The 18588-nt window shown below is 44.2% G+C and overlaps 1 protein-coding gene and 8 non-coding genes across 12 annotated transcripts in view; all 9 read left to right on the top strand.

Moving 5' to 3' along the window:
• Nucleotides 1–420: 420 nt before the first annotated feature.
• trnae-cuc (transfer RNA glutamic acid (anticodon CUC)) lies at nucleotides 421–492 on the top strand. The gene has a single exon. It is a non-coding gene; the product is annotated as a tRNA-Glu (tRNA).
• Nucleotides 493–1239: 747 nt separating this feature from the next.
• Nucleotides 1240–1311, top strand: trnae-uuc (transfer RNA glutamic acid (anticodon UUC)). Its single transcript has one exon. It is a non-coding gene; the product is annotated as a tRNA-Glu (tRNA).
• A 746-nt stretch (nucleotides 1312–2057) lies between these two features.
• trnae-cuc (transfer RNA glutamic acid (anticodon CUC)) lies at nucleotides 2058–2129 on the top strand. The gene has a single exon. It is a non-coding gene; the product is annotated as a tRNA-Glu (tRNA).
• Nucleotides 2130–2875: 746 nt separating this feature from the next.
• Nucleotides 2876–2947, top strand: trnae-cuc (transfer RNA glutamic acid (anticodon CUC)). The gene has a single exon. It is a non-coding gene; the product is annotated as a tRNA-Glu (tRNA).
• Nucleotides 2948–3693: 746 nt separating this feature from the next.
• Nucleotides 3694–3765, top strand: trnae-cuc (transfer RNA glutamic acid (anticodon CUC)). Its single transcript has one exon. It is a non-coding gene; the product is annotated as a tRNA-Glu (tRNA).
• Nucleotides 3766–5437: 1672 nt separating this feature from the next.
• On the top strand, nucleotides 5438–5509 carry trnae-cuc (transfer RNA glutamic acid (anticodon CUC)). Its single transcript has one exon. It is a non-coding gene; the product is annotated as a tRNA-Glu (tRNA).
• Nucleotides 5510–6256: 747 nt separating this feature from the next.
• On the top strand, nucleotides 6257–6328 carry trnae-cuc (transfer RNA glutamic acid (anticodon CUC)). Its single transcript has one exon. It is a non-coding gene; the product is annotated as a tRNA-Glu (tRNA).
• Nucleotides 6329–8001: 1673 nt separating this feature from the next.
• trnae-cuc (transfer RNA glutamic acid (anticodon CUC)) lies at nucleotides 8002–8073 on the top strand. Its single transcript has one exon. It is a non-coding gene; the product is annotated as a tRNA-Glu (tRNA).
• Nucleotides 8074–16538: 8465 nt separating this feature from the next.
• The window catches only part of dennd5b (DENN/MADD domain containing 5B), a 98109-nt gene continuing 96059 nt past the window's right edge, over nucleotides 16539–18588 (top strand). For 2 of the 4 annotated variants that reach the window (XM_073480902.1, XM_073480901.1), the window contains exon 1: nucleotides 16556–16923. In XM_073480902.1, the coding sequence (XP_073337003.1) occupies nucleotides 16815–16923 (109 nt within the window). In that variant the 5' untranslated portion in view covers nucleotides 16556–16814. Of the gene's footprint in view, nucleotides 16924–18588 lie in introns of all 4 variants that reach the window. The other 2 variants (XM_073480903.1, XM_073480905.1) reach the window with 2 other exon arrangements.

Here is an 18588-nt window from a genome sequence, read left to right as displayed (position 1 = left end):
AATCTAAATCCAATAACCAGATTGTTTAATGCCATCAGTGCACTCCTCCATTTTCTCCATTTTCTAAAACCATGCGCCTTAACCTGGTTTGTGAGAAGATCCTCACCTCGACAACATACACCCCTCTGGCAGATGAATGAAGGAGAGACCAGGGAAGAGTTGACACTTCCTTAATTGGCAGCATTGCAATCTGCAGGGTTAAACCCCAGTGGGACTGTAGTCCGCCGCCTTGACCACTCGAGCGCACCTACCTCACCTCGGGAGGACCTGTTTTTCCAGGAGAGATGGACCTTTGCCGATTAAGCAGATGATCGCAGATCAAGTCAAGCATACACAGCAGACATTAGTAACCTTTCCGTATTACCAAACAATTCATCGTCTTTACATCTCGTGAATTGAAGAGGAACAAGTTGTTCATTGTCCCTGATGGTCTAGTGGCTAGGATTCGGCGCTCTCACCGCCGCGGCCCGGGTTCGATTCCCGGTCAGGGAATGTGATTTTAGCACTGTGATGCCTTTGACACCTGCCAACACAGTTCTCCCATGACCGATTTGCTTCGGAATGCAAATGTGCTCCAATCACCTTGAGAAAGTGTACCTGTAAAATACATAAACATCCATGAATGCATTCCCGATGTTCCTCTGGTCCAGAACCCCATCTGCGTCAGGGAAAGCAGGCGCGTACACAATCGACCCCGGCTCAACTGCTTGGGAAGCGCCTCGCTACTATACCGCCAAAACCTTCAGGGAAGCTTTTCCAGTGCCTCCAGACTTGATGAGCCATTCACAGCACATGCCATTACATTCCCTTTCTCAACTGAATCTAAATCCAATAACCAGATTGTTTAATGCCATCAGTGCACTCCTCCATTTTCTCCATTTTCTAAAACCATGCGCCTTAACCTGGTTTGTGAGAAGATCCTCACCTCGACAACATACACCCCTCTGGCAGATGAATGAAGGAGAGACCAGGGAAGAGTTGACACTTCCTTAATTGGCAGCATTGCAATCTGCAGGGTTAAACCCCAGTGGGACTGTAGTCCGCCGCCTTGACCACTCGAGCGCACCTACCTCACCTCGGGAGGACCTGTTTTTCCAGGAGAGATGGACCTTTGCCGATTAAGCAGATGATCGCAGATCAAGTCAAGCATACACAGCAGACATTAGTAACCTTTCCGTATTACCAAACAATTCATCGTCTTTACATCTCGTGAATTGAAGAGGAACAAGTTGTTCATTGTCCCTGATGGTCTAGTGGCTAGGATTCGGCGCTTTCACCGCCGCGGCCCGGGTTCGATTCCCGGTCAGGGAATGTCATTTTAGCACTGTGATGCCTTTGACACCTGCCAACACAGTTCTCCCATGACCGATTTGCTTCGGAATGCAAATGTGCTCCAATCACCTTGAGAAAGTGTACCTGTAAAATACATAAACATCCATGAATGCATTCCCGATGTTCCTCTGGTCCAGAACCCATCTGTGTCAGGGAAAGCAGGCGCGTACACAATCGACCCCGGCTCAACTGCTTGGGAAGCGCCTCGCTACTATACCGCCAAAACCTTCAGGGAAGCTTTTCCAGTGCCTCCAGACTTGATGAGCCATTCACAGCACATGCCATTACATTCCCTTTCTCAACTGAATCTAAATCCAATAACCAGACTGTTTAATGCCATCAGTGCACTCCTCCATTTTCTCCATTTTCTAAAACCATGCGCCTTAACCTGGTTTGTGAGAAGATCCTCACCTCGACAACATACACCCCTCTGGCAGATGAATGAAGGAGAGACCAGGGAAGAGTTGACACTTCCTTAATTGGCAGCATTGCAATCTGCAGGGTTAAACCCCAGTGGGACTGTAGTCCGCCGCCTTGACCACTCGAGCGCACCTACCTCACCTCGGGATGACCTGTTTTTCCAGGAGAGATGGACCTTTGCCGATTAAGCAGATGACCGCAGATCAAGTCAAGCATACACAGCAGACATTAGTAACCTTTCCGTATTACCAAACAATTCATCGTCTTTTCATCTCGTGAATTGAAGAGGAACAAGTTGTTCATTGTCCCTGATGGTCTAGTGGCTAGGATTCGGCGCTCTCACCGCCGCGGCCGGGGTTCGATTCCCGGTCAGGGAATGTGATTTTAGCACTGTGATGCCTTTGACACCTGCCAACACAGTTCTCCCATGACCGATTTGCTTCGGAGTGCAAATGTGCTCCAATCACCTTGAGAAAGTGTACCTGTAAAATACATAAACATCCATGAATGCATTCCCGATGTTCCTCTGGTCCAGAACCCATCTGCGTCAGGGAAAGCAGGCGCGTACACAATCGACCCCGGCTCAACTGCTTGGGAAGCGCCTCGCTACTATACCGCCAAATCCTCCAGGGAAGCTTTTCCAGTGCCTCCAGACTTGATGAGCCATTCACAGCACATGCCATTACATTCCCTTTCTCAACTGAATCTAAATCCAATAACCAGATTGTTTAATGCCATCAGTGCACTCCTCCATTTTCTCCATTTTCTAAAACCATGCGCCTTAACCTGGTTTGTGAGAAGATCCTCACCTCGACAACATACACCCCTCTGGCAGATGAATGAAGGAGAGACCAGGGAAGAGTTGACACTTCCTTAATTGGCAGCATTGCAATCTGCAGGGTTAAACCCCAGTGGGACTGTAGTCCGCCGCCTTGACCACTCGAGCGCACCTACCTCACCTCGGGATGACCTGTTTTTCCAGGAGAGATGGACCTTTGCCGATTAAGCAGATGACCGCAGATCAAGTCAAGCATACACAGCAGACATTAGTAACCTTTCCGTATTACCAAACAATTCATCGTCTTTTCATCTCGTGAATTGAAGAGGAACAAGTTGTTCATTGTCCCTGATGGTCTAGTGGCTAGGATTCGGCGCTCTCACCGCCGCGGCCGGGGTTCGATTCCCGGTCAGGGAATGTGATTTTAGCACTGTGATGCCTTTGACACCTGCCAACACAGTTCTCCCATGACCGATTTGCTTCGGAGTGCAAATGTGCTCCAATCACCTTGAGAAAGTGTACCTGTAAAATACATAAACATCCATGAATGCATTCCCGATGTTCCTCTGGTCCAGAACCCATCTGCGTCAGGGAAAGCAGGCGCGTACACAATCGACCCCGGCTCAACTGCTTGGGAAGCGCCTCGCTACTATACCGCCAAATCCTCCAGGGAAGCTTTTCCAGTGCCTCCAGACTTGATGAGCCATTCACAGCACATGCCATTACATTCCCTTTCTCAACTGAATCTAAATCCAATAACCAGATTGTTTAATGCCATCAGTGCACTCCTCCATTTTCTCCATTTTCTAAAACCATGCGCCTTAACCTGGTTTGTGAGAAGATCCTCACCTCGACAACATACACCCCTCTGGCAGATGAATGAAGGAGAGACCAGGGAAGAGTTGACACTTCCTTAATTGGCAGCATTGCAATCTGCAGGGTTAAACCCCAGTGGGACTGTAGTCCGCCGCCTTGACCACTCGAGCGCACCTACCTCACCTCGGGATGACCTGTTTTTCCAGGAGAGATGGACCTTTGCCGATTAAGCAGATGACCGCAGATCAAGTCAAGCATACACAGCAGACATTAGTAACCTTTCCGTATTACCAAACAATTCATCGTCTTTTCATCTCGTGAATTGAAGAGGAACAAGTTGTTCATTGTCCCTGATGGTCTAGTGGCTAGGATTCGGCGCTCTCACCGCCGCGGCCCGGGTTCGATTCCCGGTCAGGGAATGTCATTTTAGCACTGTGATGCCTTTGACACCTGCCAACACAGTTCTCCCATGACCGATTTGCTTCGGAATGCAAATGTGCTCCAATCACCTTGAGAAAGTGTACCTGTAAAATACATAAACATCCATGAATGCATTCCCGATGTTCCTCTGGTCCAGAACCCATCTGTGTCAGGGAAAGCAGGCGCGTACACAATCGACCCCGGCTCAACTGCTTGGGAAGCGCCTCGCTACTATACCGCCAAAACCTTCAGGGAAGCTTTTCCAGTGCCTCCAGACCAAGGTTATTATCGTAAACGAAAACGAACGAAATGACGAAAACTAGAATTGAAAAAACATTTTCGTTAACTGAAATAAATAAAAACTATAATTAAAAGAAAAAAACGATAACTAACTGAAACTGTATTGTGTGATTACAAAACTAACTAAAACAAACTGAAATTATAGATAAAATTCCCTTCGTTTTCGTCTTTGTCAATTTCGGATTGATATGAAATCGATTTATTTCGCTCAAGCAATTTTACGTGAGCTGGCGGCGCCATACGGCACCTCACGGTCCGTCACTTCTCGTGTAGAGCCGGCCAGAGTCGGCTTCTCTTCGCCCCTCTACGGCAAAAAATGGCGTCAAAAGTTGGGCGAAAGCGACAGAGTCCTATATGGGATTTTTTTGAATATGACAGCGAGAAAGACAAAAGCAAGTGCATTGTCGTGGAAACAGGTGATACAATCTGTGGAATACTTCTCAAGGGAAAAAACCCCACGAATCTGAAAGTCCATTTGAGAAGCTTGCACAAGAAGGCTAATGGCGAGTACCTTGACAAAGTGGCCTCTCTAAGTAGCTCCCCTGAAAGTGAAGCAACATCCCGGCCAGGTAGCACCGGGAAGGAGGAGACATCGATAATGGACTGCTTTCACCGACGACCAAATAGATGCTGGTTAGTTAACACGCAGGAACACCACAAGCGGGAAGATGCACTCATAAATATGTTTATTGAGACCAAAGTATGAAAAAACTAAAACTAATACTAAAACTAATAAAAACTAAACTAAAACTAAGCATTTAGTAAAAAACGAAAACTAACTAAAACTAGCAAACCCGCTCTAAAAACTAATTAAAACTAACTGAATTAGAGAAAAAAAAGTCAAAACTAACTAAAACTAAACTATAATGAAAAATCCAAAACTATTATAACATTGCTCCAGACTTGATGAGCCATTCACAGCACATGCCATTACATTCCCTTTCTCAACTGAATCTAAATCCAATAACCAGATTGTTTAATGCCATCAGTGCACTCCTCCATTTTCTCCATTTTCTAAAACCATGCGCTTTAACCTGGTTTGTGAGAAGATCCTCACCTCGACAACATACACCCCTCTGGCAGATGAATGAAGGAGAGACCAGGGAAGAGTTGACACTTCCTTAATTGGCAGCATTGCAATCTGCAGGGTTAAACCCCAGTGGGACTGTAGTCCGCCGCCTTGACCACTCGAGCGCACCTACCTCACCTCGGGATGACCTGTTTTTCCAGGAGAGATGGACCTTTGCCGATTAAGCAGATGACCGCAGATCAAGTCAAGCATACACAGCAGACATTAGTAACCTTTCCGTATTACCAAACAATTCATCGTCTTTACATCTCGTGAATTGAAGAGGAACAAGTTGTTCATTGTCCCTGATGGTCTAGTGGCTAGGATTCGGCGCTCTCACCGCCGCGGCCCGGGTTCGATTCCCGGTCAGGGAATGTGATTTTAGCACTGTGATGCCTTTGACACCTGCCAACACAGTTCTCCCATGACCGATTTGCTTCGGAATGCAAATGTGCTCCAATCACCTTGAGAAAGTGTACCTGTAAAATACATAAACATCCATGAATGCATTCCCGATGTTCCTCTGGTCCAGAACCCCATCTGCGTCAGGGAAAGCAGGCGCGTACACAATCGACCCCGGCTCAACTGCTTGGGAAGCGCCTCGCTACTATACCGCCAAAACCTTCAGGGAAGCTTTTCCAGTGCCTCCAGACTTGATGAGCCATTCACAGCACATGCCATTACATTCCCTTTCTCAACTGAATCTAAATCCAATAACCAGATTGTTTAATGCCATCAGTGCACTCCTCCATTTTCTCCATTTTCTAAAACCATGCGCCTTAACCTGGTTTGTGAGAAGATCCTCACCTCGACAACATACACCCCTCTGGCAGATGAATGAAGGAGAGACCAGGGAAGAGTTGACACTTCCTTAATTGGCAGCATTGCAATCTGCAGGGTTAAACCCCAGTGGGACTGTAGTCCGCCGCCTTGACCACTCGAGCGCACCTACCTCACCTCGGGATGACCTGTTTTTCCAGGAGAGATGGACCTTTGCCGATTAAGCAGATGACCGCAGATCAAGTCAAGCATACACAGCAGACATTAGTAACCTTTCCGTATTACCAAACAATTCATCGTCTTTTCATCTCGTGAATTGAAGAGGAACAAGTTGTTCATTGTCCCTGATGGTCTAGTGGCTAGGATTCGGCGCTCTCACCGCCGCGGCCCGGGTTCGATTCCCGGTCAGGGAATGTGATTTTAGCACTGTGATGCCTTTGACACCTGCCAACACAGTTCTCCCATGACCGATTTGCTTCGGAGTGCAAATGTGCTCCAATCACCTTGAGAAAGTGTACCTGTAAAATACATAAACATCCATGAATGCATTCCCGATGTTCCTCTGGTCCAGAACCCCATCTGCGTCAGGGAAAGCAGGCGCGTACACAATCGACCCCGGCTCAACTGCTTGGGAAGCGCCTCGCTACTATACCGCCAAAACCTTCAGGGAAGCTTTTCCAGTGCCTCCAGACCAAGGTTATTATCGTAAACGAAAACGAACGAAATGACGAAAACTAGAATTGAAAAAACATTTTCGTTAACTGAAATAAATAAAAACTATAATTAAAAGAAAAAAACGATAACTAACTGAAACTGTATTGTGTGATTACAAAACTAACTAAAACAAACTGAAATTATAGATAAAATTCCCTTCGTTTTCGTCTTTGTCAATTTCGGATTGATATGAAATCGATTTATTTCGCTCAAGCAATTTTACGTGAGCTGGCGGCGCCATACGGCACCTCACGGTCCGTCACTTCTCGTGTAGAGCCGGCCAGAGTCGGCTTCTCTTCGCCCCTCTACGGCAAAAAATGGCGTCAAAAGTTGGGCGAAAGCGACAGAGTCCTATATGGGATTTTTTTGAATATGACAGCGAGAAAGACAAAAGCAAGTGCATTGTCGTGGAAACAGGTGATACAATCTGTGGAATACTTCTCAAGGGAAAAAACCCCACGAATCTGAAAGTCCATTTGAGAAGCTTGCACAAGAAGGCTAATGGCGAGTACCTTGACAAAGTGGCCTCTCTAAGTAGCTCCCCTGAAAGTGAAGCAACATCCCGGCCAGGTAGCACCGGGAAGGAGGAGACATCGATAATGGACTGCTTTCACCGACGACCAAATAGATGCTGGTTAGTTAACACGCAGGAACACCACAAGCGGGAAGATGCACTCATAAATATGTTTATTGAGACCAAAGTATGAAAAAACTAAAACTAATACTAAAACTAATAAAAACTAAACTAAAACTAAGCATTTAGTAAAAAACGAAAACTAACTAAAACTAGCAAACCCGCTCTAAAAACTAATTAAAACTAACTGAATTAGAGAAAAAAAAGTCAAAACTAACTAAAACTAAACTATAATGAAAAATCCAAAACTATTATAACATTGCTCCAGACTTGATGAGCCATTCACAGCACATGCCATTACATTCCCTTTCTCAACTGAATCTAAATCCAATAACCAGATTGTTTAATGCCATCAGTGCACTCCTCCATTTTCTCCATTTTCTAAAACCATGCGCTTTAACCTGGTTTGTGAGAAGATCCTCACCTCGACAACATACACCCCTCTGGCAGATGAATGAAGGAGAGACCAGGGAAGAGTTGACACTTCCTTAATTGGCAGCATTGCAATCTGCAGGGTTAAACCCCAGTGGGACTGTAGTCCGCCGCCTTGACCACTCGAGCGCACCTACCTCACCTCAGGATGACCTGTTTTTCCAGGAGAGATGGACCTTTGCCGTTTAAGCAGATGACCGCAGATCAAGTCAAGCATACACAGCAGACATTAGTAACCTTTCCGTATTACCAAACAATTCATCGTCTTTACATCTCGTGAATTGAAGAGGAACAAGTTGTTCATTGTCCCTGATGGTCTAGTGGCTAGGATTCGGCGCTCTCACCGCCGCGGCCTGGGTTCGATTCCCGGTCAGGGAATGTGATTTTAGCACTGTGATGCCTTTGACACCTGCCAACACAGTTCTCCCATGACCGATTTGCTTCGGAATGCAAATGTGCTCCAATCACCTTGAGAAAGTGTACCTGTAAAATACATAAACATCCATGAATGCATTCCCGATGTTCCTCTGGTCCAGAACCCATCTGCGTCAGGGAAAGCAGGCGCGTACACAATCGACCCCGGCTCAACTGCTTGGGAAGCGCCTCGCTACTATACCGCCAAAACCTTCTGGGAAGCTTTTAGACTTAGACTTAGAATTAGACAGACTTTATTGTCATTCAGTGAGCAACAAGTGAACACAGAACGAAATTTCGTGTCAGAGGCTCAGCATAGAATTAAAATATGAAAGTATATCAAAAAAATACCACAATAAGAATAATAAATATCAACAACAGAAACATACTGAAAGTGCAAATTATTGAACGTGACATTGTTGAGTTAGGTAGCGCAAATATTTTGAGGAAACAAGGTATCCAGAATAAACGACAATTGTCACTTAGATTTCAGCAGTCTGATGACATGAGGGAACAAGCTGTTACAGAGCCTTGTGGTCCTGCACCGAATGCTGCAGAACCTCTTTCTAGGGGCCAACGCGGAAAACAGTCCATGGTGAGGGTGGGAGGAGTCTCTGATAATATTCCCAGCTCTGGGCATGCAGCACTTGGGAGTAAAGTCCTGAATGGGGGGGAGAGAAGTCCCAATGATCTTCTCTGCTGTCCTCATCACTCTCCTCACATTCCTCCAATCAGAGGCTTTGCAGCTTCCACACCACATGGAGATGCAGCTGGTCAGGATGCTCTCTATGGTGCTCCTGTAGAATGTAGTGAGGATGGGCGGGGGCAGGAGGGCTATCCTCATCCTTCGCAGGAAGCGCAGACACTGCTGTGCCTTCTTGACCAGTGCAGCAGTGTTCACAGACCAGGTGAAGTTATCTGTGATGTGCACCCCCAGGAACTTGGTGCTGCTGACCACCTCCATAGCCGTGTTGTTGATGAGAAGTGGAGCGTGGCTGGACTGCTTCTTCCTGAAGTCGACAATGATCTCTTTGGTTCTGTCCACGTTCAGGATCAAGTTGTTTTTGCTACACCAGCCCACCAGCTGCTCCACCTCCTCCCTGTAAGCCAGGTTGTGGTCATCCCTGATGAGGCCCACCACTGTTATGTCATCTGCAAACTTCACAATGTGATTGGTGGTAGCCCTTGGGACGCAGTCGTGAGTCATCAGAGTGAACAGCAGGGGCTCAGGACACAGCCTTGAGGGGAGCCTGTGTTGTGGGTGATGACACTGGAGGTATTCTGACCGACCTGCACTGACTGTGGTCTTTCAGTGAGGAAGTCTAGCAGCCAGTTGCACAGGGGGGCGCTGAAGCCCAGGGGTCCCAGTTTGTCTACCAGATGCTGTGGAATGATGGTATTAAACGCTGAACTGAAGTCCAGGAACAGTATCCGAACATGAGTGTTTTTCTCCTCCAGGTGTGCAAGGCTCAAGTGAAGAGCGGTGGAGATGGCATCCTCAGTGGAGCGGTTTGGCCGGTAGGCAAACTGGAAGGGGTCAAACGTGGTGGGGAGTCTGGAGGTGATGTGCTCCTTTACCAGCCTTTCAAAGCATTTCATCATAATAGGAGTGAGTGCGATGGGCCGGTAGTCATTGAGTGATGTGATTTGAGGTTTCTTTGGTACTGGGATGATGGAGGCAGTTTTGAAACATAATGGGACTTTGGCTTGATCCAGTGAGGTGTTAAAAATGTCTGTTAGGACACAAGCCAGCTGATCTGCACATTCCCTGAGCACCCGCCCAGGTATGTAGTCAGGGCCCGGAGCCTTCCGTGAGTTGACACTCCTCAGAGACCTTCACACCTCAGCTATGTCAAGGCAGAGTGCCTTTTCATCCTGGTGGGGAACAGTTTTCACAGCAGAAGTGTTGTTCAGTGCCTCAAACCTCCCAAAGAAGTTATTTAGTTCATTTAGGAAGTCCACGTCATCGTCACATGCAGGAGGGGCAATCCTGTAGTTGGTGATGGTCCGTATGCCTTGCCACATATCCCTGGTGTTAGCGGGATCATGGAAAAAGTCTTGGATTTTTCGACTGTGCGCATGCTTTGCTAGTCTGATGGCATGGTTCAAGTTGGCTCTTGCTGTTGTCAGTACCATCTTGTCGCCAGACTTGAAGGCTGAGTTCCGTGCCTTTAGCATTTTGCATACTTCATCAGTCATCCAGGGTTTTTGGTTGGCCCGGGTGGTGATGGATTTGCTAGCACTGACATCCTCCGTGCATTTGTTGATGTAGGCTGACACAGACATGGCATACTCATCTATGTTGATGTGATCGTTGTAAATGGCAGCTGCTTTGAACATATCCCAGTCAGTGCACTCAAAACAGTCCTGTAGTGCCTCCATAGCCCCCTCAGACCACACCCTCACCTGCCTCACTGTAGGTTTTCCTCTGACCAGCAGGGGCTTATATGCTAGAATTAGCATAACAGATAGATGATCTGAAGAGCCAAGATGGGGGCGGGGGGCTGCTCTGAATGCATCTTTCATGGTGGTGTAAGCCATGTCTAATGTATTTACTCCCCTAGTTGCACAATCCACATGCTGGTGGAAATGTGGGAGAACTGACTTCATGTTGGTCCGGTTGATGACAATGAAAAAGCCCTCAGTGTGAGTAGATTGCAACTCACTGATAGTCCGATAGAGAACTTTCATGGCCTCTTTAGTGTAAGCGCTGGGGGGCATGTACACAGCAGTGATGGAAACTAAGGAAAACCATAGAATGGTCTGCAGTTTACATTCAGAAGCTAAATGTCCAGTGAGCAATGGCTTGAGACAAACTTAGCATTTATACACAAGTTGTTGTTGATGTAAATACTTACAGCTGAGTGCGCAGCTCCTGTCAGCACGAAAAGTAGCCAGTCCCTGGAAGAATTATTGCACAACAGTTCTTCATCTCTCATTTACTTGTTAATTCCACCTGCAGATGATCTATTTTGTTTTCCAGGGAACGAACATTTGAGAGGAAGATAAATGGAAGTGGCATTTTATAGGGGCTAGCTTTTAGCCTAGCTGTTAGTCCTCCCCGACAGCCGCGGTTCCGCCTTTGGTCACACCGCCTCCGCTTGCTCCTCTGTCGGCTTGTGATGCTAGGAGCGGCCATAGCAACTGGGTCTTGATGGCGTAGCACTCGGTCACAACGCCTCCGCTTGCTCCTCTGTCGGCTTGTGATGCTAGGAGCGTCCATAGCAACTGGGTCTTGTCGGCGTAGCACTCGGTCACACCACCTCCGCTTGCTCCTCTGTCGGCTTGTGATGCTAGGAGCGTCCATAGCAACTGGGTCTTGTCGGCATCGCACTCCGAGGCTATGTAAACACTCCCGAGTAGTCGTGTCAATGAAGCCGAAGTCACTGGATGATCGTATTTCCAGCAAGAGATGGCAATCATATATTAATTTGTAGAGATTGGCATCTTAGGCGGCAGATTTTGATATAAATATTCTAAACTATCATGAGCCAGTGTAGCCGCAGCTGGACAGGGCGCTGCCATCTTGAAGAAAGTGCCTCCAGACTTGATGAACCATTCACAGCACATGCCAGAGAGATATATATAGAGAGAAATATATCTCTAGCGTTTCATGACATAAAGTCATGAAAGAGAGATAAATAGATAGATAGATAGATAGATAGAGAGAGAGAGAGAGAGAGAGAGACAGAGAGAGAGAGACAGACAGACAGGCAGATAGATAGATAGATAGATAGATAGATAGATAGATAGATAGACAGACAGACAGATAGATGTGTATGTGTGTGTGTGTGTGTGTGTGTGTGTGTTGGTCACTCACTGTCCCTCAGGTTGTGGCATGTTGACACATATTGGGCAGCAAGATATGCCCTATCTCCTTGTCCCAGGAGTATTTTTAATTTTGATATGTCGTTCAGCTCTTTGAAGCCTGAGATTACCTTATAACTTGTTAAAATAAATGTTCCTGGTTTCGTTGAATGCTTTACATTGTAGGAGAAAGTGCATCTCTGTCTCAACCTCACCTGTCGAGCAGTGACCACGTTCTATTTTCTTTTGGTTGCCATGATTGTTTGTGTCTTCCTGTTTGGATTGTCAGTTTGTGGTCACTGAGCCTGTACTTGGTGAGGATCTGTCTCTGCTTTCTATATCTGACAGTAGAGAGATCTGCTCATTCATAATCTCTTTTTAGGGCTAGATAACATTCTAATCTACTTTGGCTTTTAGTTTCTTCTCTCCAATGTTCCAGATAGGTTTCTTTACATTGTGTTATAATGTGCTTTACTCTGATTGGTGTTTGGAGAGCAGTGTTGTTGTGCGGCTGGTCAGACTGTGTCTGAGAGGGGGCAGTTAGCCTCAGTACCAGCTGACATAGGGGACTCTTTTCTGGGCTCAGCTCTTGAGTTTGGAGGGCTTTGGAGTGGAGGGTGTCTCGGGGGCTGGATTTCAGGTGGTTAAAAAAGTTGAGCGTTCTCTTTTGAATGTTAATTATCAGTGGGTATCTGCCTAATTCTGCGCTACATGCATTTGTTGGTGTGTTTCTGTGTACGTGTAAAATGTGTCTGCAGAATTCTGCATGTAAAGATTCTCTTGGATGTTTGTCCCAGCGGGTATAGCTCTGATGACTGAGTGGACCTCAGACTTCACTACCGTACAGCGCAATGGGCTGGATGACACTATCAAATATTTTAAGCCAGATTTTGACTGGAATTTGGAAATTATAAAATTTTCTCTTGATTGCATGTAGGGCTCTTCAAGCTTTTTCTTTTAGTGCATTCACTGCCATGTTGAAACTCCCTGATGCTGTAATGGTTATAACAAGGTAGCTATAACTCATGCTATGTTCAATGATATGATAATTTATGGTAAATTGGTGTTTGTTCTCCTGACATCGGGGGCGTTTTTGAAAGATCATGACATTAGTTTTCTTCATATTTACTGCCAGAGCCCAGTTCTGACAGTACTTTCCTACTATGTCCAGCTGTTGCTGTAGTCCTTGTTCAGTAGGAGACAGTAGAACAAAGTCATCAGCATAAAATAGAGACTTCACCTCTCTATCTAGGAGGGAGAGGCCAGGAGCAGCACATTGATCCAACTCAACAGCAAGTTCATTTATATACATGTTAAATAAAGTCGGACTTAAATTGCAACCCTGGCGTACACCTCTTCTCTGGGTGAAGAATTCAGTTTGTTTGTCTCCAATTTTAACAGCACACATATTTTCCAAATACATTGATTTAACCAGATCGTACATTTTGCCCCCTATACCACAGTGTAGAAGCCTGTAATAGAGCCCTTCATGCCAAATAGAGTCAGCTTTCTTGAAATCAATGAAACAAGTGACTATTTTACCATTTTTTGTTTGGTGTACATGTTTGTTAATTAAAGTGTGAAGGGTATATACATGGTCGGTGGTGCAGTGTTTTGGGAGGAAGCCAATTTGACTTTTACTCAAGATGGAGTGTTCCTCAAGGAAATCTAGTATTCTTTTATTCAGAATACTACAGAATAATTTACCTAGACAGCTGTTGACACAGATGCCACGGTAGTTATTAGGGTCTGATTTGTCCCCATTCTTATGAATGGGGGAAATGAGCCCTTTGCACCAGATGTCAGGAAAACATCCCGACTGTAATACAATATTGAACAGCTTTAACACTGCACCCTGCGTCTCTGGGGTGCTGCATTTGAGCATTTTGTTTTTAATGCTGTCTGGACCACAAGCTTTCCTCGGCTGGAGAGATTTTGTCTGTGTGGTCAATTCTTCCCAAGTAATTGGGAAATCAAGGGGGTTTTGGTTGTCTGTAATTGTTTCTTCTAATGTTTGGAGTTTTTCTTGTATAATACATTGATCTGAATTGATTTGATTTATTGGTATGTCTTTGTACAGATTTTCAAAATGTGCTGTCCAGATGTCACCATTTTGGATGGATAATGTCTGTTGCTTTGTGTTGAACTTGTTCCACATATCCCAGAATTGATTTTGATTAATGGCATTCTCAATATCTTCAAGTTTCATATGGGTATAATTTTGTTTTTTGTTCCTAATTGTACATTTATATTTCTTTAAAATTTCATTGTATCTAATGTGTAAGGCTGGGTTGTTTGGTTGGTGATGTTTTTCATTTGCTATTTTTCTCAGGTCTTTTCTGATGGTCTTGCATTTTTGATCAAACCATTTGATCTGAGAGTTTAAAGAACACATTTATTTGGTTGTGGTCTGAAAGGGGGGATTGCTGTCTGACAGTGAATGCACTGATAGTAATGCACTGATATCTCTCTCTCTCCCTCTCTCTCTTATATTTTTCAATTCAATTCAAAGGGGCTTTATTGGCATGGAAGTTTCAATAACAATGCTGCCAAAGCATCAAAATACAATTATATCATCATGTAAATATATATATATATATATATATATATATATATATATATATATATATATATATATATATATATGAGAGAGAGAGAGAGAGAGAGAGAAAGACAAATTTAGAGATATATATCTCTATGACAGCCTGAGGGACAATGACTGACTGGATCTGATCCATAGCAGGTTTCTTTGAGAATGATTAAAGGATTGTATATATATATATATATATATATATATATATATATATATATATATATATATATATATATATATGTATATATATATATATATATATATATATATATATATATAGAGAGAGAGAGAGAGAGAGAGAGAGATCTCTAACATTTCATGACTTAAAGTGTCTTTCACTCCCATTCAGTCTACGCCCCCTTCTGTATGCGTACACGTGCTCTGTCTCACTCGACAACTTCAGTGAGGTGGAACTAGCTATATCTTTAATATAAGAAACAAACATAATAAAGACCTACAGGAACAGCTGTCAGGTAAAGTTGTGGTCTCTAAAAGTAATGTTAACTTGGTGTGCTAGCTTCTAATCAAGCCCTCTCCAGTCTGTTTGTCTGTCTTGGTAATCTAGCCGGGCAGCACATAGCCTCTATCTCTCTGTCCTCGTTTTATTTACCAGCCACTTCCAGCGCTGTTCTGTGACCCTGTGCTTAGATCTAAACATGAGTGTTGAAATTAAAATTACTTTTCAACCAGAGTTGTGTGTGGCTGAATATAGTACTGTATATGAAGACTCTCTTCACCCTGAAGTCTGCATTAACGTCTCCACAAATCAACACCTTTCCCTGGGCATAGAAGTAGTTTGTCTTCAGTCTGGCTTTTTTATGGATGAAATTATATCTGATCCATGGCAGGTTTCTTTGAGAATGATTAAAGGATTGTTTTAATGAGTTGTTGAATTTTACTTAAAGAAACAGAAATACAGGTAGAAGGATGTGTTACTAATGATATTGAAGTTTTGATGCTGGTTCCAGCAAGGTAACTGCCAGGACTGTAAAGATGTCTGGGGAGGACATGTCTCTGCATCCTCTGCCAGAGGAGACTTCAAGAAGTTTATTTCCCCTCCTCCACTATTTGGAGTGCTTACAGTGACACCAACATTAATTTCCTGATCACAGGAAAGGAGGAGTGGATTCTGCAGTTTTGGGATCCACACTAGCTCCAATGGTCCATGTTAATGTCATGATATACTGGAAGCCAAGTAAGACTGTGGAGAAGCAAGCTAAAAAAAAACTTTTCTCAATCACTAAAAGGATGTCTATGAAAATGAAATGTCAAACAGCTTTTTTAATCAAATGACATATACATATGTGGACAATTACAGTGCTCTTGTGGAATTACATTTTCATTTTCAACTGTACATTATGTTTTAGTAATGTCTCATATGGGCTTCCATCAAAGAGAGAAACTTTTTAGTTTTAGCCTAGTTCTTAAAATTACACACATTTAAATTGGCCACGGAAAATGGGCTTCACCAATGAGGGAGAAGGAATAACTTTAAGATTTTAATGAGGTATTTATACCTTTATCTGCATGTTGCACACACATTAGATAATTTGTATGTATGCCTTAATAGAAATGTAAAGGGTTCTTTAAGGGTCTCTTAAATTTTGAAACACACCCATTTCCATTAATGTTTTGAACACCCATGCCTAATTTCTTAATTAATTTTACCATATTTTTAAAAAGAAAAGAAATCTTATCTAATGGTCTCATTTTAAAGATTTAAATAAAGTCAACACATTTGAGCCCACAGCTTGTGTGTTATTGTATTTTGGACAGCTCCATTGAATATATGATTCAGCACTGTAGCTGCATGATGACGTATGTCAGCTCATTAATATGTATGAGGCAGTGAACGTGAGCCAGTCTGTCGGTCACTCAGAAACAGAGCGGAGAGCGGACGCAGGCAGATGGTGACTTTTTTTTTGCCATATAATCACAAAACAGAATAAAATGTGGGCCTTTGTGTCAGCGAAAAGACTGGACTGAATGGGGGACTAGATTTGAATATCCCGCCCTCTGCTAAGCAACTCCTCCGAGCTCCACCGAGGCGGAGATTTCCAACGAGCTATCCAACACAGTCAGCAGTGTGTCGGGAAGCTCTGCCAGCACAGCTCACTGAGCTCCAGCTACCGCTGGAACAGCGTTTAAAGGAAACTTCGCTGTATCACGGAGCTTTTGTCTACAGCTAGGAATATACAGAGAAGTATTTCTCCTGAGTTGAGCATTTTATCCGCGTTTCCCCTTTTTCCTGGATATGTATCGCTTTGAGAACTAGGAGCGGACAGCGCTGCACACCTAAGCCGGGATGAGTGGGTGCTCCGCGGGCTCCGGCGCGGCGCCCTGCCGCTTCGCCCATTACTTTGTTATTTGTGGGATAGACACAGAAACGGGACTGGAACCGGACGAGTTAGCAGGTATGAGCTTTCACTTGTATGGCGTCTCGTTGGTTGTGAAAATGATTACATGATTTGACAATAATGAACCGCAAAAAACACATTCAGTTCAACACATTTGGACTAAAAATTGTCCTTCCACCACTATGTACATATTCTATTTAGTGATCCATTATGATATAAACGACGAAATATATTAATGTAAACTGACAAAGTCTTCGAATTTAAACTAATTATCATAAGTGACCGTTACACACTATAACCCCCCAAAACGGCACATGGTTTCCTTTAATTTGACTGTCTAATCACCATTAAAACACACAGGATAAACAGTTAAAGCAGCACTGAGGTTAGATGTCAGCGGGTTTGTTGACTTGTGTGGAGACTCAGCAGCATCGCTGTCCGATGATCGAGTGTCATTTTAGGTACTGCTGAGTGTGAGCAGGGACAGATCACCAGTATCTTTTCTAAATGTTACCATCTGATTTAAGCTTCCTGCGCTTCGCTGTATTGCTCTGAACCAGTCAAAGTGAAACTACTGTTCATAACTGTACTCCTGTTTTTACTCACTGTGTTTTCCAAATAAAAGTCGGTTGTCAGGTTATCTTTGATCACATGTATAAAACACAGCCTCAGCAAAATAAACCCCACACATGAGATGACTTCTCTAAGATGGCACCAGTACAGCTGTGGTGTTGCAGCATGCTTGCTCTGTCACCTGATACATTCACTCAGCCTATCCATTCATAATGTCCCAAAGTGTGGTTCTGCCAGCATAGAAGGCTGCATGTTGCAGTTGCTGAGGTATTGCATCACAGCCAAATTGGAAGCTTCTGTCTGTGTAACTGGTCTCTGGGCCAAAGTTCAGAATAGTTAAGTCTGCAGCCATGGTCAAAAGTTTACAAACACTTGAAAAGAACATGCAGTCTTGAGCACAGTCCACATGTAGTCAGTGGGGCTCAAGTCAGGACTTTGGGAATACAATTTCAAACGTCAGTTAGCCTGGTTGATCCATTCCTTTACCAATCCTTTTGATGTGTGTTTGGGATCATTGTCCTGTACCCAAGACCCAATCTTCTGTCTGATGATTTTAGGTTTTCTGGAAGAATTTGGAGATAATCCTCCTTCTTCATTATTCCATTTACTTTCTTTAGAGCAGCAGATCCACTGGCAGCAAAACAGCCCCACAGCATAATACTACCAGCACCGTGCTTGACAGTAGGTATGGTGTTCTTGGGGTTAAAGGCCTCACCTTCTCTCCTCCAAACATATTGCTGCTCATTGTGGCCAAACAGCTCAATGTTTGTTTCATCTGACCACTGAGTTTTCCTTCAGAAGGTTTTTTCTTTGTCCATGTGATGAGCAGCAAACTTCAGCTGAGCTTTAAGGTGCGTCTGGAGCAAGTGCTTCTTTCTAACACGGCAGCCTCTCAGCTCATGTTGATGTAAAACACACCTGACTGTGGACTCTGACACCTGTCTTCCAGCAGCTTCTAATTCATTGCAGACTTGCTTTTTTGGTGGTTTTTGGTTGACTGTTGACCATCCTGACCAGTTTTCTCTCAGCAGCAGGTGATGGTTTGTGTTTTCTTCCTGATCGTGGCAGTGACACAACTGTGCCATGCACTTTAGACTTACAAACAGTTGTTTGTACAGTTGATCTTGGGACCTGTAACTGCTTTGAAAT

The sequence above is a fragment of the Pagrus major genome, chromosome 14 (genome assembly GCF_040436345.1).
Source record: "Pagrus major chromosome 14, Pma_NU_1.0".
Classification (NCBI taxonomy): domain Eukaryota; kingdom Metazoa; phylum Chordata; class Actinopteri; order Spariformes; family Sparidae; genus Pagrus; species Pagrus major.
Note: the sequence above shows the minus strand (reverse complement) of the source record. Positions and strands in the feature narration are given on the sequence as shown.